Genomic DNA, 23442 nt, shown 5'->3' with positions numbered 1-23442 from the left:
GGTTGTAAAAGTATGTGGCAGCTCCATGTGGAGGAAGTGGCTCTAGCTGGTCAGGGGTTTCTAAAGTGTGGGCCTGAGGCCAGTAGCAGCAAATCTCCTGTGAGCTTGTTAGAAATGCAAATTACTGGGCCCCCCAGACCAGACCTGGTGAATCACAACCTCTAGGGAACAGGGCCCAGGAAACAGTTGGGACCCGCGCTCCAGGGGACTGTTGGGAAGGTTAAAGTCGAACGAGCTCTGCGAGCAGCTCAGTGTTTCTAGATCTTCATCATGGAAAAAGAAACTTTTTTTTTTTTTTTTTTAGAGGTAAAACGTCTTTATTGTTTGAAGCATAAAAAAAGTAAAAATTGGTATGGTATTTCATTTCTTAGTCTTCTTGTTGAGGTTATAAAAATACAATGCCACTTAGTCTTATATACTCTTGAAACTCTAGAAGTTCACACTTTATATAAAAAGGCACTTAAAACATACAATGAGATGATAAAAAACAAAACCACCTCATAAATACAATTGAAATGGCTTTGGGAAAAAACTCTACATGTAGACTCCTACATAAATAGGATTTCACTTTTTCTTTTCCCAAACGAAGCCAGTATTTCCCCATGTTATGCCTAAAGGCATCAGAAACGCGGACTGCCTTCACCTACCTTCTGTGCTCTTCATAGAGGTTAAAATGCAAGCTAAATTCATTTTTCTTCAATTTACTCTCTATTTTGTTTAAGATAAAATTCTTAATTTGTATCCAAGATCTTTTTAGAGTCTCTGGCTCATTTTCATTTTGTTTCAAATCACAATTGACTTAAAAAGAAAAAATAGGAAGACGGTGATGCAAGTGCTTTTTTAAAGGACTTCTAGGCAGCTCCCAAAATCACTTGAGACATCTTTGAAACATGTGAACACACATGTGTATGTATTTTTAAATACTGCTCTAGCATTGTCCTGGGTTTTGAGACTTCTAAAATCACACTAACTTAATTTTTGTAACCTGGGATCACAGGTTTGGGTACATGCCAAATCATTCAGTGCGTATTCATCTACGAAAGAAGATACGTGCACTTCACGTTGCTAACGCTTCATTTCTTTCAGGCTGGCCCAAGAATAAACAATGTATACCATGAAATCCAAGCCCACTGTCACATGTCCTTACGCTCGGTGGCTAATGAAAGGAAATGTATTCTTGCTGTGGTACATCTGTGGTTTGGGAGCCTCACGAGATGGTCTTGCAAAGGCATAATAGGTAAGAAAGGAAGAATTTGAACTGAAAGAAATACAGGTCAGATCATTAACTTATTCTCTGAATAGAAAATGCTGTTTTAAGGTAAGTGAATTACTTCGTACTAAGGGTATTGCTCACTAAGAAATACATGGTTTTATGGAATTGCCTGAAGATGGTCAATGTGAAATAACAAAATCCAGAGATGTGCTTACTTTTCCAGCAGGATTTGAACTATCAATAAAAACTGACATTTAAAATAATATGGGGGAAATGTAGAGCCACTTGAGTGCTGATGACTTTATTACGGCAGTCATAAATGGGAATGATTTGAGTTGGTCCTCAACATTGATTTGTGTGTTTAAATTCGTCCTTAATTATGTCTTTTCTGCCTTTTGTTCTGTTGCTCACCCTTTGGAGAAATGCCATGATAATTAGCACATGGTTGTGTTGCATGAAGCATCGTGGACTACCTTCCTCAGTATAGGTACATGGGTTCATTTCTCGTGCCTCTGCTCCTTCTTGGCTGTTCAACTCTGCGGTTGGATGGCACTGAAAAGCCTCTGCTGATTTTCAAGGCAGTCTTTGAGCTTATCCTCTGTCAAAGTCAGTCGCTGCTCCAAGATGGACACGGTCTGTAAAAAGGGGGACAGAATCATCAATGCCTGGTGACCTGGACGAGGAGCATAATCTCTGCATGCAAGATCCTTTTCAGTTCGGGAACGCCCACTCTTGGGCCAGGAGGCTGGCTCAGAAATGAGCCCCAGAACTTGGTCTGCTTCGGCACCCTCCCAAAAGGTAAAAAACGAAGCATTCGAGGAAAAGGAGTAAGAGGTCAGGCTCTGAACACAGTTCTGAAGTCTGATCTTCTGAAGCATCCATGCCAGGGCAGGGGGGGCTGGGGATGGAATGCCACATACCTGCCTCTACTTGGATGGCATCACTGGTTATTCTGTCCCAATCAATCCATGATGGACCATCCCTTTTCTACCCCAGGCAGCTGGATACTTCTTTTACTTTGAAAATATTGCCACCCACTTCTGCACCCAGAAGTTGACAACGGCACCTCATAAGGTTGTCAGGAAGAGTGAATGAAATAAGGCATGTAAATGCTTAAGCTGGTGCCAGCCACACAGGACTTAATGGATCTTTGCAATTCTAACTCCTTTGGCTCCTAAGTGAGTATATGACTACACACCCACCCCCCCACACACACACTCATGAATCACGGATTTTAAATTTGGGAAATCAATTGTTTGTGGTATTGGCCATGTCTGTCTTCAGTCTTACATCACTAAAAAACACGTTTTACCATGAAATAGGTTCAGGAATTACGCAGAAAAACACCCTTGGGACCAGCACACAGTTCAAGAACTAGGACTCTAGCGGCCACCCCAGAGTGGCTTGCATGCACCTGCCCCTCACGGCCACTATACTGACCATTATAATCCCCTCTCTGCATGTCATTATGGCTTTACCTTTCAAGTATACATCCCTACACACGCTAACTTTGTATAATCCATTGTCAAGACTTGAAATAGCATTTCAAGTGTTGTAACCTACAGATCCCCAGCCTCTCCCTTTGTTTCTTTATCCTTTGTCTGCTGACAGGCTCAGGCCACTTGAGCTGTACAGCCTCCAGCAGAATGGATTTTAGGGATTTCATACTTGAGGTGAATTTGATCTGTTCTTCTACCCTCTATCTTGGGAGCGAGATTCAGAGGATTGATAAGACTCAGGTTGGATGGCTGGGCACGTCTGCTCGTGAGAGGGCATGATCACAGTAATACCGTTGGATGCTTTTTTGTGTGTGATGTAGTAGCAACCTAATGCCTGCATCTACCGAGTCTTGGAAATCACCAGTGGTGTTCCAACTCCATCATTTAATACAAATGCTTTGGGATAATTTGCAAATAAGAGACCCGTCTCTCATACATAATTTGGCTACTGGGTGGTACACTTCATCTAGGGAAAGCAGGATAGAGGCTTGGTGAGTCAGTAAATTTCAAGACTACGAATTGATTCCCAGCTTCTGAAGGTAATCGGCTTTAAAACCATCATCATCTAATAGCTTTTGATCTCACATTTCATACTATATATAGGTCATGACTCACAAATTAATAGCAATGCTAATTTCTCGCATGCGTACTATGTGCCAAGCATTTTGCCTGATACTTTCCATACATCATCACAATTCCACAGGCAAAAGCTGTCAATGTGTATATCAATCATCAACGCCTTTAACACTGCTTAACTCCACTTACCTACTACCTTCAATGTAATTTCACTTTATTTCTCATTATAATTCAATACAAATAGTTATACACATTGCAGCTAGGTTAGGAGATGTTTCAGTCATCTGTAGTGTGTGAGTCAGAATTTGTTTATTTTACTTGCTCTTTGCCTTCAGAGTCATGCTGTTCCCGTTTTGCAAGTGTTCTGTGCCTGCTTTCAACTTGCTTTCATGTGAAGCCAATTCTTCAATATTGTTGTAAATCTTTAATTTTAAAAAAAATTTTAAAGGGATTCATTTAACCTTGAATTAGGTAAAAATAAGACAAAATAGGTCACAAGACTGACACACTACAGAATGGAAAAGATTTGTTTGGGAGGATTCCCTAAAGAAGACCCAACCCCCAATGTGACAGTGCAGGTGAAGCCAGGGCATGTGGGAAAAAGGCCAACCAAACTAAAGCTGGCATGAATCGGAGAGAAAAACTGCCTCTAAAGTAAAGGAGTGTCTGATAAACACAAAGCCACCTCCAGCACAATACTGCAAAGTGAAAATTAATGATTTTTTCATTGAACAAATCTTATGACTTCAAAGTCTCACAAAGCATGTTCTCACAATCTTTCTTGACCCACAGCCATGTCCCTTAACTAAAAAGGACCTGATCCACATATATACATATACACACACACACACATATATATATGGCCATACCCATGGCATACAGAAGTTGCTGGGGCAGGGACTGAATCTGAGCTGCAGCTTTGACCTACACCACAGCTGTAACAACAAAGGCTCTAAACTCAAAACAGAATCTTAGGCGACCAATGCCAGGGTCTCAGTCTATGGAGATGAGAACTGGACATGTGGATGATTTTTAACTGGCCGGGTGGTTTGATTATAATGCATAGCCAGGATTGAGAACAAGAATGAATGATTTCTATGCAAGAGCAATTTCAACTGGAAAAGCTACTTCAATTTGAAATAATTCTGGAAAACTAATAACTGGGGACAGTCCCCTGACAAATATTAGTATCCTCATTGTATTTGCCCAAGAGTAACAATAAGACTTCTTCCAAGGAAACGCTGAATCAGCAGAGCTGGAAGGGTAACCTTTGACGTATACTTTTTTTTAGAGCCTCGCCTGCAGTATATGGAAATTCCCAGGCTCGGGGTCGAATTGGAGCTGGAGCTGCTGGCCTACCCCACAGCCAGATCAGAGTCATGTCTACAACCTACACCATAGGTCGCAGCAACGCCGCATCCTTAACCCACTGAGGCTGGCCAGAGATCGAACCCACATCGTGATGGATTCCAGTCAGGTTCATTTCCACTGAGTTACAAGGGGGAACTCCCTGATACATACATTTTAATACACTTTTTCCTTCACAGGACATCTGTATTTCCCGACCAAGGGGTGGAAGATCTTTGGTATGTTAGGGTCCATGGTACTCCTTCTTTGCAAAGGTAAACTGCATCAAAGGACTGTGTAACATTCCAAGAGGGAACTGGGAAAACCATCACCTCCAGAAGAATACAGCTTTGGGAATGAGGGAAGTTATACACTGGATGTGGAGAATGTATTTGGAGTGGAAACCTAACATTGCCCATATTTCAAAATATTCTAACCAAAATAACTAATCCCAATACATTTTTCTTACAGCCCTAAAATATTTCTTTGATTATGTCTAAAAAAGCGACTAACTACATTGCATCAAAAATCTTAGGGCAAAATATTACTGTCCAGAATCAAATACACTTAGGAGAATGAAGTACCACCTCAGTTCTTCACAAAGGCTCTCCCACTGCCTTCTGGTCCTCAGGTGCCAGATGCAGTACTGCGTGTGTGTGTGTACCACACACGTGTACGTGTATGCCTGTGTATGGGCTCTGACCTCAGCTCCGCAAGATCTACAGCAGCTCCGCAGAGCAAGCTTTGACCTTGGCAAGAAAGAAAAATTGTCCCCTGCTCTGCTACTCCTGCAACCTGCTGTAACCAGGATTGTTTTGTGCATCTTACCCCAGGTAAGCATGCCAACCCACCTGTGTCAAAACATTGAGCTGTTCCATAATATGCTCCAAGGCGTCGGTCACGGCAAGCGGTATGCTTCTCTGGCTCTCAGAAGGGAGGTCGCTCATGTCTTCTGTTCTCTTTTTTGAGGCTGCAGGTGAACATTCCGATGACATTAGAGAAGGGTTCAAGAAACATCCGCAGGTCTCCTCACTCTTGTCGGGTAGAGTTCTAACAATGGTTTCTGTTGCCTTTGACACCATAGGGAAAAACGGGAAGCGTGATTGTACTTTTCAAGCTTGAAAACATTTACATATATATAAATGCTTATAATATGAAAGTCATATATATTGTTTATACAATAATAAACAATATACATTATATCTAATTTAGAATATTCCTCTTTTCAAAGCGTAGCTTTCATTTAATTGTTCATTCTCAACTGCAAGGAAAAATGGTGGTTAGATGCTGTCTAATTCTTGATTTTAAGTCACATCCAAGTGGTAGTGAGAATGTGAAGAAACTGGAACTCTGGTGCATTGCTGGTAGGAATATAAAGTGGTCAGCCACTGCGGAAGACAGTTTGGCTGTTCCTCAAAAAGTTAAAACACAGGAGTGGAATTGCTAGATCATATGGTAATTCTATCTCCAAAAGAACCGAAAGCAAGAACCTGAGCAGATATTTGTACATCAATATTCATAGCATTATTCATAACAGCCAGAAGATAAAAACAACCCAGTACCCATCAACAGATAAATATATAAACAAAATGTGCTATACACATACAATTGAATATTATTTAACCATAAGTGGAATTCTACTAGATGCTGTATGAACCTTGAAAATATTGTGCTAATTGAAATAAGACATAAAAACATGCAGTACCAGGAACAGGCAAATCCAGAGAGAGCAGAGGTTACTCTGAGCTAGGGGGAGGGAGAGAGGAATTGTAGAGTACAATTAATTGCCTAAGGAGCACAGAGTTTCTGCTTGGAAAGATGAAAGAGATCGCCAGACAGATAGGGGTGGTGGTTACACATTGTGAACACACAAGATGAGTACACCGTACACTTAAAAGTGGGCAAAATGGTAAATATGGTCAATTTTTCTATGTATTTTACCATAATAACAAACAAAGTCCTCCAAACATATGGCAATGAAAAATCTACAAATAAAAAAATGAAGAAAATAACACCATCTATAGCAGCATCAAAAAGAATAAAATGCTAAGGAATAAATTTAACAAAAAGTACAAGACTTACTTAAAGATTGAAATAAATAGAAAGACATTTCATATTCCATGTTCATGGACCAGAAGACTTAATACTGTTAAGATGGTAGTAGTCCCCCAAATTGATATATTCCCAGAGTCAATGTAATGCCTATCTTTTGAAAAGAAATTGACAAGCTGATCTTAAAATGCATACATAAATGCAAGGAACGCAGAAGAGCCAAAATAATATTGAAGCCAAAGTTGGAGCACGCACATTTCCCAGTTTCAAAATTTCTCTGCAAAACTACAGTAATCAAGACAATGTAGGACTGGTATAAGGACAGATACATAAATCAAAGAATTAAGAGTCTACAAATAGACCCTTCCATATCTGGTCAAGTGATTTTAGATAAGGTTGCCAAGACAATGAGAAAAGAACAGGTTTTTGTTTGTTTGTCTTTTAAGAAATAGTGCTGGGAAGACTAGATGTTTAAATTCAAAATGGATTTGGGTTCCTACTTCGAGCCACACACAAAATTAACTCATAATTAAGTTTGACCCATGTTAAGAGCTACAACAATAAAAATCTTAGGAGATACAGCCACTATGGAAAACAGTATGGAGGTACCTCAGAAAACAACATATAGACCTACCCCTATGATCCAGCAATCACACTCCTGGGCATATATATCCAGACAAAACTTTCCTTCAAAAAGATACATGCACCCCCATATTCACTGCCGCACTATTCACAATAGCTGAGACATGGAAACAACCCAAATAATCATCAACAAAAGAATGGATCAAGAAGATGTGGTACATACACACATGGAATACTACCCAGCCATAAAAAAGGGCAAAATAATGCCATTTGCAGCAACATGGATGGAACTAGAGGCTCTCATACTAAGTGAAATAAGAAAGAGACAAATACCTTATGATATCACTTATTTCTGGTATCTAATAGAGGACACAAATGAGCCTATCTACAGGAAAAAAAACAAACTCACGAACATGACGAACAGATTTGTGGTTGCCAAGGGGGATGGGGAGGGAGGGGGATGGACTGGGGGGTGGGGTTAGTAAATGCAAACTATAGCATTTGGAGTGGATAAGCAATGGGATCCTGCTGTATAGCATAGAGAACTGTATCTAAACACTTGTAATGGAACATGATGGAAGAGAATGTGAGAAAAAGAATGTACACATGTATGTGTGTTTGAGAGAGAGAGACTGGGTCACTTGGCTGTACAGCAGAATTTTTTTTTTGCAGGACCACACCTATGGCATATTCAAGTTCCCAGGCTAGGGGTCGAATGGGAGCTGCAGTTGCAGGGCCCACACCACAGCCACAGCAATGTGGGATTCAAGCCACATCTGTGACCTACACCACAGCTCACAGCAACACCGGATCCTTAACCCACTGAACGAGGCCAGGGATCGAACCTGCATCCTCATGGATCCTAGTCATGTTTGAGCCATGAAGGGAACTCCATGTATAGTGGAAATTGACAGAACATTGTAAATCAACTATAAAAACAATTTTTTTTAAAAACCTCAGAAGAAAACATAGAAATAAATTTTCCTCACCTTGAATTAGACTGAGCTTCTTAGATTCAACACAAAAAGTACAAACGACGAAATAATAAGTTAGACTTTATCAAAATATAAAATTGCTAATGCTTCAAAAAACAACATCAAGTGTGGGGAAACTGCATAGAATTGGGAATATTTGCAAATCACATATTTGATAAGAGACTTGTGCAAAGAACATATAAAGGACTCTTACAACTTGAAGATTTTTAAAAACATTGGTCAAAAGATCTGAATAGACATTTCTCTAAAGAAGATACACAAATGGCCAACAAGCACATAAGACATGCTCAATATCAGTCGTCAGGGAAATGGAAATAAAAACCACAATGAGATAATACTTCATCTCCACTAAGATGACTAAAATAAAAAAGCTATAACAATTGTTGGCGAAGAGGTAGAGAAATTGGAATCTTTATATTTTGCTGTTGGGATTGTAAGATGATGTGGCTGCTCTTGGTAATTCCTCAAAATGTTAAACCTTCAATTATGATAACGCAACAATTCCGCTCCGTGGTAATGAAATGAAAACATACGCTCATGTAAAAACTTGTGCATGAATATCAGAGCAGCATTATTTATCGTAGCCAATAAAATGGAGACATTTATGCATCAAAATACTGTAGTAATGAGTGGAAAAACAAGCTGGTATTATCCTTACACTGACTATCACTTACCCACAAGAAGAATGGAATACTGATACATTCTACAAACATGGTGAACCTTGAAAACACGAGGCTAAGTTAAAGAAGCCATAAATAAAAGCCACATATTTTGTGATTCCATGTATGTGAAATGGTCAGAAATCTATGAAGACAGATGGAGATTAGTGCTCGCCAGGGACTAGGAGGAGGGAAGAACGGGCAGAGATTGGTAATGGGTGCGTGGGTAACGAAAATATGCTAAAGCCATTTTTGGAGGAATTAAATATTCTAAAATTAGACAGTAGTGATGGTCGAACAACTTTGCGAATATTCTAAAAAACATTAAATTACACACTTTAAAATGGTGACGATTATAGTATGTAAATTTTATCTCGTTAAAATTATTTTGACAACAAAATCCCAATATATGTATCACAGAAATCAGAGAATTTTTTAAAATTTCAATTATTTTTTCTTTTTTTCTTCTTGGGGCTGCACCCACAGCATATGGAAGTTCCCAGGCCAGGGGCTGAATCAGAGCTGCAGCTGCTCACCTACACCACAGCCACAGCCAGGCCAAAGCCGAGCCCTGTCTGTGACCTACACCACAGCTCACGGCAACACAGGATCCCCCACCCACTGAGTGAGGCCAGGGATCGAACCGGCATCCTCATGGATACTGGTTGGATTTGTTACCGCTGAGCCGCAATGGGAACTCCAATTTTTCATTTCTAGTTATCATGTGGCATAGGAGACTTCCAGACAGAAGTTCCCTCAAACACGGCAAACAGACTTCTGATGATGCTGGGATGAAGATCAGAGCGGTGACAGTCGGCACATACAGCGCTTACTGCGGACGCGGCTCTGATTTGAAGGCTTTACCCATATCAGCTGGTGCAATCCTCACAATAATCCTACCAGGTATATCCTGCTGTTGCTCTCATCTCACAAATGAAGAAACAGAGATACAAAGAGACGAACGCGCCCAAGCCCACACAGGTGGGACACATGCATGAAACGCCACCAGCTATAAACTAAGAGATGCCGAAGCACTCTGGGTGTTATAACCTTGGGATCAAAGCCACGGTTGATCATCTTCCCAAGCATTTTTTTAGGAAAATGAAAACATTCACATTTTCCTCTGTCATAATCTTACCGGTTTACCATTTATTGAAAACAGTAAGAATAAAATCAAAACCCCCCATTCCCAATTCAAGCTTATTTTAAGACAGGCATAAAGCACGTCTTAGTACCGCTAACCCAGCTGAATGTACCTGCTCAGGTTCCTTTTGTCTGTTCACTCAGCGAATACTTACTGAGCCCCCACAGAAGGGGGAGGCAGGATCCAGGCCCCTGCTCTCCTGATGCTTATGCTCTAGTGCCAGCAGTCATCTGGTAAGGTATCTTTTCTACTTTTCTCCCTCAGAGAGTTATCAGTTTTCACTTTTGTCTCATTGCATACCGGCCTGTGCTCTTCTCTAAACCATTCCGGTCTCTGAGCTGCCATGCTCTGCACCTCAAATTCTCCACCTTTGTCATGGGCCTAATAATGTTAGGGTCTGAACCTAAAAAACCTGAATGAGAATGACTTTTGGGGTTTGAAATGCTCATTAAAATCCACCCCCCCCAAAAAAATATCCTATCACTAACACTATGAATTACTCAACCATGTGATGAAGAAAAGCGAAACTAGAATCAGAGATCACAGAAAAGCAAGTTCACATAAAGGATTTTGAAGGCCACTCGTTAGCTGTGCCCAGAGCACTCATGACCTGCGTATTCAGGTTCTAGGGGGACATAGAAAACAACATATAGCACTTATCTTCCTGGGTCCTGGCTGGTGGCAAACACTGAAATGGAAGCAGTGTAGAAATGAGTATGGAATATATGATGGATTCGCCAAGAAGTCCTGTCTCCCAATCAGTCTGCCTTCCTGATCGCAGGCAGCCTCTCATCCTAAAATAATTTCTGCTCAAAGGACAGACTTTTTTTTTTTTTTTAAACATTGCTCTGCCTTCCTAGCATAACTGAATTCTTTTAGATCTCTAGATTTCAGCTTAATTGTCGCATCTTCAGAAAAGTAATCCCTGACCTACCCCCAAAGAAGGTGGACTTCCCACTAACATGGCGTCCTCATGTCTTTCTCCGTAACTGATCAGAGGTGTCTTTTTGTATTTGTTCCTTGTCTACTGTTTACCTCCCTAACTAGACTGTGCTGTGCTTTCTCTTCTCACCACCATGCCCGTGGACTTAGAAAGTTGCATGTTTTTGAATATGTTAACTGCTAACATGCAGAATTTATCACCATTCTTACAGATGGAAACCAAATTCTGCATGGCCAAGACGATCTTTTTTTATACAGATCACAACATAGCTAAGTATGTATACACTTGGTCATAAACATCACTGGTCTTATTTCAGTAGCAGCTCTTGCTGTTCATGGGAAAAGGCCTCAACGTAATTAACAAATTGGTCATTGAACACTGGGGGTTTGCAGTCAGGGTTCTTAGTGAAGAAAGGGCAACAAGAAATAGGCCATGAAAGACTTAAGGCCCTAGATGGTCTAGGAGAGAAAAGATCTCAATACAGCCTTAATAATAGATTTTTTTGTTTGGGACCAGAAAAAAAAAATTTACTCTCCGGGAGATGGGATTAAAGTGGGAGAATAGAAGGACTGGAGCTCAACTGCTCTCCTAAAAGCATTTACAACCAAATACTGAGCAATCTTCAACCAAAAATTTGGACCAGAAACTTTCAAAAAGATATCCTACTCCAGAAGACAAAGAGGAGGCCACATCAAGAGGTAGGAGGGGCGATTACAAGATATAAGCAACCCCTTACCTCCCCGAAGCCCCACAGACTGGAAAGTAACTGTAGCACAGAGACTCACCTACAGGACTGAGAGTTCTGAGCCCCACATCAAACTCCCATGCATGGGGATCTGGCACTGGGAGAAAGAGCCCCCAGCGCATCTGGCATTGAAGGCCAGTGGGGCTTGTGCGCCTGAGCTCCATGGGACTGGGGGAAACAGACCCCCTTCTTAAAAGGCGCACACAGACTTTCACATGCACTGGGTCCCAGGGCAAAGCAAAGTCTCCAAAGGAATCTGGGTCAAAGCTGACTGCAGTTCTTGGAGGAGCTCCTGGGAAAACAGGGGTGAATGTGGCTTGTTGTGGGGGAAGACATTGCAAGCAAAGCTCTCGGGAATATTCAGCAGCATACCTTTCTGTGGATGTGGCCATTTTAGGAAAATCTGGCCCCACCCATCAGCCCTGGGAAGCCCCAGGCCAAACAACAATCCAGGTGGGATCACAGCCCTGCCCATCAGTAAATAGGCTGCCTAAACACCCCCCAGGCACACAGCCACCTCTAATCTCCACCCAGAGACAAAGCCCCACCCACCAGAGGGGCAGGCATCAGATCCTCCCTTGAGGAAGCCTACAGCAAGCCCCTGTATCGACTTCAGCCACAAGGGGGGCAGACACCAGAAGAGAGGCTACAATTCTATTATCTGTAAAAAGGTCACCACACCAAAAACCTATAAAAATGAAAAGACAAGAGAACTATAACTCAGATGAAGGAGAAAGGAGAAACCCCAGAAAAACAGCTAAGTGACCAGGAGATTCTCAGTCTCCAGGAAAAAGACTTTAGACTGTTGATGCTGAAGATGATGCAAGACATTGGTAATAAACTGAGGCAAAGATGGATAATTTACAGGAAACGCTGAGCAAAGAGATAAAAGATAGAAAACTTAAGCAAGAAGAGATGCGAAATACAATAATGGAAATAAAAAATTACTATCATATGACACATAGAGATGAATAGAAAGGCAGAGAGAGGGAAAGATAAAAGATCTCCATCCCACATTAGCCAGTGGATGGATCTATCCTCCTGTTTCACAAAGGTACTGGACTCTAGATATTAGCAGATTCTTTCCCACTGACCAAGCCTGCCTTTGCATCCTGTTTGTACAGGGAAAGAGCAATATGAACAGCTTAGGTCATTCATGAAATTTAAAAAAAAAAACTGAAAAGGAAAAATATATTTAAGATTCTGGGTTATTAAAAGTCTAGCAAATGAGGCTACAGTACCTGCTGCTTCCAATATACTGAGGTTTCCTTCTTCAAAGTTGCTAATGTTCCTCTTTTAGGTGAATGTACTGAATGCTGACACGATGCTAAGCATTTATCAGTGTTAAATGTGCATAAAACATGATGCCTGCAAGCAAGGAGGATTCTCTATCGTGGGGAGAGAATTAAGACAGAGCAAGACCTAGATCCCCTGCAGTGCCCGGCACATCACTGGAAGTGAATAAATAAGAAACACAAGCAAACAAATGACTGTAGGAGAAGAGCAAATGCTTTGGTAGCCCACAAAAGGGAGAAATCACATGTATTCCCTTACCTCTTCTTTCTTTGCAGACACTTGGAGTAGGGCAATGATAAAATTTATTGATCCATTTAACAAAAGACAGCCTCTTACGGTAAGCATTGAAGCTGCAACAAAGAACAAGTCAGACATGGTACCTTCCTTCATGGAGCTTACAGTTTTCCAGGGGACCACTTCCTCCAAATGGGTGGCAGAGCAATCACCACCCACCCTGAAGTTCTCCGTGGATACGTCCATGGCTGCCATCTCATAGATGGAAAATACAGCCTTACCACGTGAACAGAATGAATCTGAATGGCTGATATATCCTTATTGCTACAGGTTATAAGGACTTCACTTTTGTTCTGAACATATACAATAGGGAGAAAAATAGAGTTGAAAAAAATTCAGGACCAGATGGCTTCACAGTGAATTCAAACATACAAAAACTTATATTGATCCTTTTCAAACTCTTCCAAAAGATTAAAGAAGAGAGAACATTCCAAAGTACAGTTTATGAAGTCCCCATCACCCTGACACCAAACCACAAAGACTGCCAAAAAGGAAAATTACAGACTAATTCCTTTGATGAATATAGATGCAACATTCTCACAAAATATTAGCAAACTGAATCCAACAACACAAACCTATCACCTTAAGGTTCTGAAGGTCCAGAAAGATTTTACGGCGTTAAAATCAAGGTGTCAGCAGAGCTGTGTTCCTTTGGAGGCTCTAGGGGTGAATCTGTGCTTTCCTTTTTCAGCTCCTCAAGGCTGCCTACCTGCATGGCTCAAGGCTGCAGCACTCCAACCTCTTCTCCCACTGTCATACCTTCTTCTCTAACTCCCATGCCTCCCTCCTTCCCCTGTAAGGACCTTTTGTGATTGCACTGGACCACAAATCTAGAATCATCTCCCCATTTCAAAATCCTTAACTTCATCCCATTTGCTAAACCCCTTCTGCCACATAAGGAAACGTATTCACATATTCTGGGGATGAGGCAATGGACATCTTTGTGAACCATTACTCTGCCTCATATAAGAAATGAATATACAAAAGAGACCCTGTTGGGAGTTTCCATCATGGCGCAGCAGAAATGAATCTGACTAAGAACCATGAGGTTGCAGGCCTCGCTCACTGGGTTAAGGATCCGGCATTGCAATGAGCTGAGGTGTAGGTTGTAGATGCAGCTCAGATCTGGAGTTGCTGTGGCTGGCAGCTGTAGCTTCCATTAGACCCCTAGCCGAGGAACCTCCATGTGCCGTGAGTGAGGCCCTAAAGAGAAAAACAAACAAACAAAAAACCCCAAAAAAACCCAAAAGAGACTGTGTTGACATGAGATTATACTCCAACGAATGAAGAAGGAAACTATATAGATTTGTGATGTGAGGTCAGGTAGTAACAAAAGTTATGAAGAAAAATAAAGCTGGGTAAAATGCTACATCATGATTTAGCTCCATTGATGATGTATTTTTTTGGGGGGGAGGGGAATGGGTAGAGAGTAGACTTAGGGCATGTTAAGTTTGAGATGCCTATTAGACTTCCAAGGAGAAAAGTCATAAATACAGGTGGAAATATACAATTCTAGATTTCTGTGTAAATCCAGGTTGGGGCAAGGGATATAAATTTGGGAATTAACAGAATTATATAAATTACCAGTTTTTATGAAGGATACAGATGAACTGCCAGGGGAAGAGGTACATAAGGCAAAGTGTGGAAGGGTACCAAGTACAGAAGTTTCTGTTCCCTTACAGTTGGGGTGTTTGGCATATAACTATTTGCAACCATGGGTCTATAATCATTGAAGGCGGAGCCAAACAGAACGGTTGCAAAGCCTTTAGAAGGCAGGAAGAGAAGGAGCAGGAGAGGTGACTAGTGACCCAGGAGGTAGGAGGGATACTGGACCAGAAGCCAATTAAGGAAAGAGTTTCTAGGAGGACAGAGTGATCACCAAGACCACATCCTGTAGGAAGGCTGGTCTGGATGAATCACTGGGACCCCGCCTGGAGTGGAGTGGGGGGCAAAAGCTTAACTGGAGCGAACTCAGAAGAGTGGAAAGCGAAGAAATGAAGACAGTAAGTGCCTTTTGTTTGAGGAGTTCTGCTGTAAATGGAAGCAGAACAATGAGACAGGAGCTGGAAAGGAATGAAGGATCAAATAAAGGCTTTCCTTTTTAAAGATGGGAAACACATCACCAATGTGGGCCGGTGGAAAAGATGAAGCAGCGATGTCACAGGACAGGGAGGAGATAACTACGTGGCGAATGGGCCCCTGGGCAGCACCGTGTGACCCTTGGAGTTACAGAAATAAACTAGGGGCAGATCAGTCAGCACGGCTGTCTAGTCAAATTCAGTTGCATGGTTGTGGGTAGCGAGTAGGCAGAAAAATAGATTTAACCAGGCTGAAGTTTTGGGGGTGAGCTCAATGGAGAGAGGAGGGGCAAGGGCATTGCTAGGGTGATGGACTGTAGAATCCAAGCCCAGTAAAGGAGAGGCACATGGACACAGAAGGTGGGCACTGAAAAGGCAGAGGCTTGTGGGACTAGAGGCCCTCCCGGGTGATGAGTTGTCGGAACTGGAGTACTAGAGGAAGTGGTGGCCAGTGAGTGGGAGGCTTTACACTGAGTTGACCATTAACACAAAAGATTCAGACAGTCTCCGAGTTCATCTGAGAAGACTGACCGAGAGAGGATGGCTGTCTTTTGGAAATGACTCAGAGTGCTGCCCTGTCTTTGGTTCATTCCTTGAGATCAAAGGCAGTGTTAACCAAGGACTGGATGGATTCATCAGAAAAAGAGCGGAAAGAGCCATGGAGCCACCCACAATGGGGTTGTCACAGGTCCACAACACAGGGTTCACTCTCCACTTCTAAAACTTGAGGACGTAAAGGCCGTTGGTCCTGGAGAAGAACACCGCGTCTCTTCTACCCTGTTTCTGCACAGTGTAGTGTGCGTCCTTGTACACAGAAACCCTCCTACCTGATCAGGTCTGATGGATTTAAAACTATTTCTAGGATAAAAGCAGAGAATGTCAAGTGGAATTTGTGTCTCCCAGACTAAATCTGTTGAGCTGAGAAAGGCTTTTGTTTATCCCTTGGGGAAAATCATACATCTTTGTCTCAAAGGGAGAAAAAGAGGCTTTGGGGGTAAGGTTTTACTCAGGCTTTGATTTTTTCTTCTTCAAACCAAGTTGGAAATTTCATTTTTGTCAGATGTCTTAAAAAAACAACCCCCCCCCATTCAACTATCAACTAGAATATCTGAATGATTAATTCAGCGCCCTTGAAAAAGACAGCTGAGGCCACAAATCTGTCTTGGTCTTTAATATTTATTCTCATCTCTAGAGAAGCTTATTAATTTTGAAGCCATGAATAGGTAGGATACAGCTAGCACACATCAAATCTGTACAACAACCTCCTTCCATGTTTCACACCTTATACAATTAGGCAAACATAAACTATGAATCCCTTAAAGGAAGATTTGTCTCCTAAGGCCCTTTGCTGAGTCGAGAATCAGGCACTGCCCTGGATAAACCTAAGTACAGACCATAATATTCAGTAAACTAGAATGAACTCTCTCTTCTGAGTTACTATAAAACTAAAAGATGCTATTTCCATTATTCTTAGCACTCTAGAAAAAGATAACGACCAATAAAACCTTCTGTAAATTCCAAAAAGAGAACAAGTAGCCATTGCATCTTTTGTGAATCCTGCTGTTCTAACCCCAAAGGCTACAGAGTAAGGGATGCATTCCTACTATCTCCTTTGTATAGAACTCAACAAGAACAATTTATGCAGCATGCTGAATTGACTAGAGCAGAAATAAACCATTATATATAGTGATACTTCACTGTGTTCAAAAAATCAGCGTGTGTGTGTGTGTGTGTGTGTGTGTGTGTGTGTGTGAATCTAAATTCTGAGGCAGGTAACAGCTTATATTGTACAATGATGTTTTTAAAAGATAGTTTACATTCAAGTAAGGATTACATCCTTGAGAAAGTTTGACTTGGAAAACCACACTTGGTTTACCTTCACCCACTTTGCATCTTGGAAGGGCCACCGGTCCACCGTCCAGAAAGCCTCCCCTTCTTTGCATGTACCACGGCCATCAAGCGACATTAGTACAGGCATGAAAAGGAAATGCACGCTTCCCGTGACGCTAACATTTCTGAATGAATCTGTACGTCTCTTTTTATCAAATCACAACTGACTTTTTAAGCTCCAATGATGCTCTATCAATGAAAAGACGGAAAGGATAATAAGGTAACAGTCTCCCCCACCTTAAGAAATAGAGTAGATCCTTTTAGGATCTCTCTCGGCCTCCCCCTCTCCGAGGATGCCGCCACCTTGACTACAGGGTCTGTCATCTCAGTCTCCGCCCCTTTACTTTCCTCACACAGGGAGACACCCCTAAACAGCAGTTGGGTTTTTGAGTGTATTCAAACTTCATGTAAAATAGTAGCATGTTAGACCTTGTTAGTATTTTCTGTTAATCGACATTGTGGGATTTGTCCACGGGGCTTCAGGCAAGTCTACTTCACCAATTTTCAATGCCAAACAGTACTCCACTGATGGGCCAGAGGTAGCCTCTCTGTTGTTACTGCTCCACAGTGAGCCCTCCTGTGCCTCCTGAACACAGGCGGTGAGTATAAACGTTCAGGCAGAATTCACCCAGATAGTGTCCCAAGTGGTGGAATCGACTTACTCTGCAACAGGCAGAGGGAAGTCTCCCCTTTTTCTACAAAGTCAACAAGAATTGGTTGTCAGACATTTCAAATTTTAACAAAAATACAGGCGAGAAATGGTATAGCTTTCATTTCATTGTGCATTTCCTTGATTACTGGTAATGGAGAATATTTTATGTCTATATTGATCATTCTTCTGAAAATTGCCTATTTAAGTCCTTTGCCCACTTTTTTCAGTTGGTCCACTTCTCTTTTTTTATAGTTTACATTTATAGGGGTTCCTTTTATATTACGGACACCAAGACCTTGTTGGTTATAAGTGTCACACATCCCCGACTCTGGGGATTGTCTTCATTTTTACTTTATGGGATTTTTAATACAAGTTTTTGTTTTAAATGTAGTTAAATGTATTAACCTTTTTCTTTTATGATTTGCACATTTTATATTTTGCTTAAGCCATCCTTGCCTACCCAGAATACATGAATATGTTCTTTGGTTTTCTTTTTTTTTGTCTTTTTTTTTTTTGCTATTTCTTGGGCCGCTCCCGCGGCATATGGAGGTTCCCAGGCTAGGGGTCCAATCGGAGCTATAGCCACCGGCCTACGCCAGAGCCACAGCAACGCGGGATCCGAGCCGCGTCTGCAACCTACACCACAGCTCACGGCAACGCCGGATCGTTAACCCACTGAGCAAGGACAGGGATCGAACCCACAACCTCATGGTTCCTAGTCGGATTGGTTAACCACTGCGCCACGACGGGAACTCCTTCTTTGGTTTTCTTTTCTTTTTTTTTTTCTCCCTCTGGGCCATACCCATGGCATATGGAAATTCCCAGGCCAGGGGTTAAATCGGAGCTGTAGCCACCGGCCTAGGCCACAGCCACAGCAACGCGGGATCCGAGTTGCGTCTGTGACCTACACACTTAACCCATTGGGCAAGGCCAGGGATTGAACCGTGTCCTCATGGGTACCAGGGGGGTTCGTTGCAACACAGTACAGCATAGTGATGTAATATTTCTATATATTACAAAACGGTCGTCATAATACGTCCAGTTAACGCCCGTCATCATGCATCGTTTACAGAGTGTCTTTCTTGTGATGAGACAGTTTAAGATCTACTTTGCTGGCAACTTTCAATATACAAGAGAGTATTAGTAACGCTAGTTGCCATGTTATACACCACAGCCCCATGAATTATTTATTTTATAACTGGAAGTTTGTACCTTATTTATTTTGAAATGATTCTTATTTTTGCAGCAATTGTAGTTGGTTTTCGGTGCTTTGTCAGTTTTCTACTGTTTACAGCAGAGTGATTCTGAAGTGTGGTTTTTCCACATGTAAGCCTTTAACGCATCTGATATTGACTTTGTTTGTGATTAAAAGTTAGAACTTAATTTTTTTTTTCATATAGCTAATTGTCCCAGCCACATTTATTGAACAGTCCATTTAGTGAGTACTGTATCTTCCCGGTCCACAAAGTCAGGCCTTGCATATCCCGACCAGCTGCATTTGTGTGTGTCTGCTTATGTGCCCTCCGCTGGGGACTCTCTGTCTCCCTGTAACGAGACCTCACTCACAGCTGAATGAGTCCCCAGTCTTCACATTTCTTCAAAATTGTCCTGGTTATTTCTGGCCCTTTGCCCTTCCACATATGCCATCATATCAACTTTTTAGGTTTCATTAAAAGTCTCACTGGGATGTTTTTTGGAAATTGCCTTGAGTTTGTAGATTTACTCGGGGACAACTAGTATCTTTATGATATTGAGCTTCCTTATCTACAAATGTAGTATTCAAAAACCCATGGAATATTTAATAAATTTTATGTTATCCCCTCGTGGAGGCCACTCTAGTACTTTCTGTATCTTTTCAATTTTAGTATAATTGCTGTGAAAGCAACTACACCACCACATTACTATCATAATAATGTACACAGCCAATCAAACCAATAAGCCAGATTTATCTTCAAAAAACGATTCTCATTATTTTCATGAAACATACCATTATCACAGAATCAGAAGGATTATTTGAAATAAATTTCTGAAAAACTATTTTCTGGGCTTGGCTTGCTTACACTCTGAGATTAGATAATGCCATTCCTTGACCTCTTTATGGAGCTATTTCCTATTCCTCAAAACTCTTTTAAGTGAAAAGTTCGAAAGAAGTGAGCTGTGTTAAAAGTCATGAGATATTTTTTTAAAAATTATACACAAAATATTTCAGGCTTTGCTCACTTGAATAAGACTAGCTTCCTTACTGTTTTAATAATATGAAGAGGCCAATTTTAAGGCAGGAATTCATTCGATCATTTAACAAAGCTACATTCAGAAAACTGGCAAGCTTTACAGAGCATCTTTAGAGGGCAAATATTATACTTATTTATTGTTCTGTCCACTGTCTAGCATAATGTGAGCATTCTTGTACGATTAATGATAACTGTGATTATCACAGTAATGCACAGTCACAGCTGGGTACTGAGAACCACTCTTCTACGTATTGTTCATTACATCATTCAAAAAACAGAGAGTGAAAGCTTTCTATGTGACCTCAGGATACACAATGCACTTTATATTAGTTGACTTTAATTAGCATTTGCAAAATAATAAGGTCATTCCTCATTTTCCCCAAATAGATACAATTTGCCCCTGTTCTAAACCTCTCTAAAAATTCAGTTTTGCTCCTTAAAGGCAATTAGCATATTTCCCTGCATTTCTGCTATCTGTGATACTGTGTAATTATCCATGCTAGCATATCATAGGGCAGTAAATGAACAGGCATCAAGTCAGCCAGACTTGGGTTTAATTTTGTCTCTTCCAGGTACTGACTGTGTGACCTTGGGCAAATTACTTGCCTTCTCTAAACCTTAGTTTCCTCATCTGTAAAATGAAGACAAGAATACTGGCTATACTGTAAGGTTGTTGTGAGAATATAGGTAAAGAATTTTATCTATAGTTTGTAATCGATCACCTGTTATCAATATCATCACACCGTGTCCTCTCCCCACTGCACTAAAGCCTAATTGCACCTTTCTAGAAGGCAGAGACCACAGGTCACCTTCTTTCAGAAAAGAGATCATACGGTGAGTATCTTCTGTGTGTAAGGCACACACAAAGTAATAACATCTAGTGAATTAAAGATATTTCTCTGTCCGTTACATTCAATTAAAAAAAAATTCTCCTACGTCTGGTTTCTCAAACTAATTAGTATGCTATTTAAGGGCAGGTGGCAGTTCAATTAATAAATGAAACAGTCATACTAAATAAATGCTGAGTAGTAAATGGATAAGCAGATACTGAATATACATTTTAAATGGAAATCACTGTTTAGCAAAGCCAAAACAAAACTTTAAGACATTTTCAGAAGTTTTTAAAAAATAGGTTTCCATTTTCAGGTACCTGAGAAATATATATATATATAGAGAGAGAGAGAGAGAGAGAGAGAGAGAGAATTTTTAAAAACACTTAGAAAAAGAATGTATACATGTATGTGTGTGTATATATACATTAAGAATGTGTATATACATATATAAAGTATATATATATATATATATATATATATATATGAAAGACTGGGTCACAGTGCTATACAGCAGAAATTGACACAACACTGTAAATCAACCATAACACAAAAATTAAAACAAAAACAAAACAAAAATGCTTAGTAGACAAAGGTTCATCTGGTCTGACCATTTTAGTGGATGAAAAGTGATTTCCTAATAATAATATAGGAAGCCAATCTAATATCAAGCACTGAAATCTATGAATCTCACCTAAAATATTTAACCCACTCACAAAGATTAAGTAACTGGACATAGTTGAAAACTTATGGTACAAAATCTCCAGGATAAAGAACTTATGAGTAGAAATTCAGTACCAAATACTTCATCATAAATAAGATGCCATGGTAGCAGCATTACTGTTTGGTAGATACACTCTATTTTTCTTTCCTACATCTTTGCGGGTAGAAAGATACAGGCGTTTTCCTCCTTTCTCATTTTGCTGGTGGAAGACACTCACAAACCAAAGGATAAAAATAATGACTATGTTTTCAAAGAAAGCCTGACTTTCTTTCCCTCTTTCTTTCTTTTTTTCTCTCTCCCTCCCTCTTTCTCCTTTCCTTCCCCCCCCTCCCTCCCTTTTCTTTCTTCCTTCTTTCTTTCTAATTACCATGAGGGAAAAGTCAAATAGTATCATAAAGTTATAAAATACTTTTCACAGATGTCATGAGTCAAAGAGAATATGAACTAGATTCTATAACTTTATACAAAGAGTGGTTACGAATAATAAAGATTTATTTACACGAAAAACACCCACAAAGGAGTAGGCAGAAAATTCTTAAAGAGGAAGCTGTGACCCCATTCAAGCATGTCTGCTCCTTACAACCATGAAAGGCAACCAGTTTTATCTGCTTTATATTTTAGTCACAGCGTTTACCAAGTGACCAGCCTTATTCAGTCTTCTAATGATGCTTCCTGATCAATGAGATGAGATTAATGTCAGTCACCTACTTATCACAATCATTACCATATTTACTGTGAAGCTACAGATGAGGGATCCTCCCGTGGGACCTCAGGGCCTGATCAACTAAAGATTCTCAGATCTCTATGCCTGGACTTGATGCTCCATACCCAAGATCTGTCTCTGTCCCACCTTGGGACACAGCTCCATTATCTATTCAGGAGCTCCACATTTTGGAGATATTCCAGATTCTTCCCTCTCCTGCTGTGTCTAATTAGTAAAGAGAAATTTAACTTTGTCTTGTCAAGATCTCATGACTCAGTCTCCTCGTCTTCATTCCCTGTGTTAAGATCAAGCACCCCTCACTCCTTATCTGGATTACTATGGTACTTGCCTCCTAATTTTCATGCCTCCAGCCTCACCTGCTCTTAAGCCCTCCTTTCTCACATCTCCAGAGCAACTGTTCTGACATGCAAACTTGCTCTTATCATTCTTTCTCCTGCTTAAAACCTTGCAAGGGTCCTCCTCGAATTCTTAGGGCGAATGCAAACACCTTCAAGTGGCATTCAAGATCATTCCCAATCCCGCCTCATCTTCTCGCTCCTGCCTCATCTCTTGCTGTTTCTCAACCCCAGCCAATGCTGCAGCCCACCAGGAATGTCCATTGGTTCCTTGCATTCACCACCCCGTCACTAAACTCTGTCCTTGTTCTCCTTATTGTCAGGCAAATTCTTAAAAGAATCAGCTCAAACATCGACCCCTTCTGGGAAGTTATCTCTGATTAAGTTTTCTGTCCCCAACCCTAATTTTCTATCACTCACACACATGTACATGTGCGTGTGCTCACAAGACACACACACACACACACACACACCTTATTTAACCATCCCACTGATGTATTTCCATAGCAACTATTATTAGACTTGGTCTTTCATCTGTACATTCTCTTTGCTTGCTATGTAATAGAGCTGCAGCAAATGCACTGAATAAAAGAAAGAACAATCTATCTCTTTGGTTACCCTGCCCCCTCTACT

The 23442-nt window shown here is 40.8% G+C and overlaps 1 protein-coding gene and 1 long non-coding RNA gene across 7 annotated transcripts in view; one reads left to right on the top strand and one right to left on the bottom strand.

Moving 5' to 3' along the window:
- Nucleotides 1-697: 697 nt before the first annotated feature.
- Nucleotides 698-23442, bottom strand: part of POC1B (POC1 centriolar protein B) — a 90448-nt gene continuing 67703 nt past the window's right edge. For 5 of the 6 annotated variants that reach the window (XM_047788321.1, XM_047788318.1, XM_047788320.1 and 2 more), the window contains 2 exons: nucleotides 5487-5705; nucleotides 698-1848 (listed from right to left, as the gene is read on the bottom strand). In XM_047788321.1, coding sequence (XP_047644277.1) covers nucleotides 1744-1848; nucleotides 5487-5705 — 324 coding nt within the window. In that variant the 3' untranslated portion in view covers nucleotides 698-1743. Of the gene's footprint in view, nucleotides 1849-5486; nucleotides 5706-13309; nucleotides 13402-23442 lie in introns of those variants that run through there. The other variant, XR_007135970.1, reaches the window with a different exon arrangement.
- Nucleotides 1785-5493, top strand: LOC125131560 (uncharacterized). Its single transcript, XR_007135971.1, has 3 exons — nucleotides 1785-2011; nucleotides 2210-2391; nucleotides 4836-5493. It is a non-coding gene; the product is annotated as an uncharacterized LOC125131560 (long non-coding RNA).

This window comes from Phacochoerus africanus, chromosome 7 (genome assembly GCF_016906955.1).
Source record: "Phacochoerus africanus isolate WHEZ1 chromosome 7, ROS_Pafr_v1, whole genome shotgun sequence".
NCBI classification, from domain to species: Eukaryota; Metazoa; Chordata; class Mammalia; order Artiodactyla; family Suidae; genus Phacochoerus; species Phacochoerus africanus.
The sequence above is the reverse complement of the archived record's forward strand: the minus strand, read 5'-3'. Positions and strand labels throughout refer to the sequence as shown.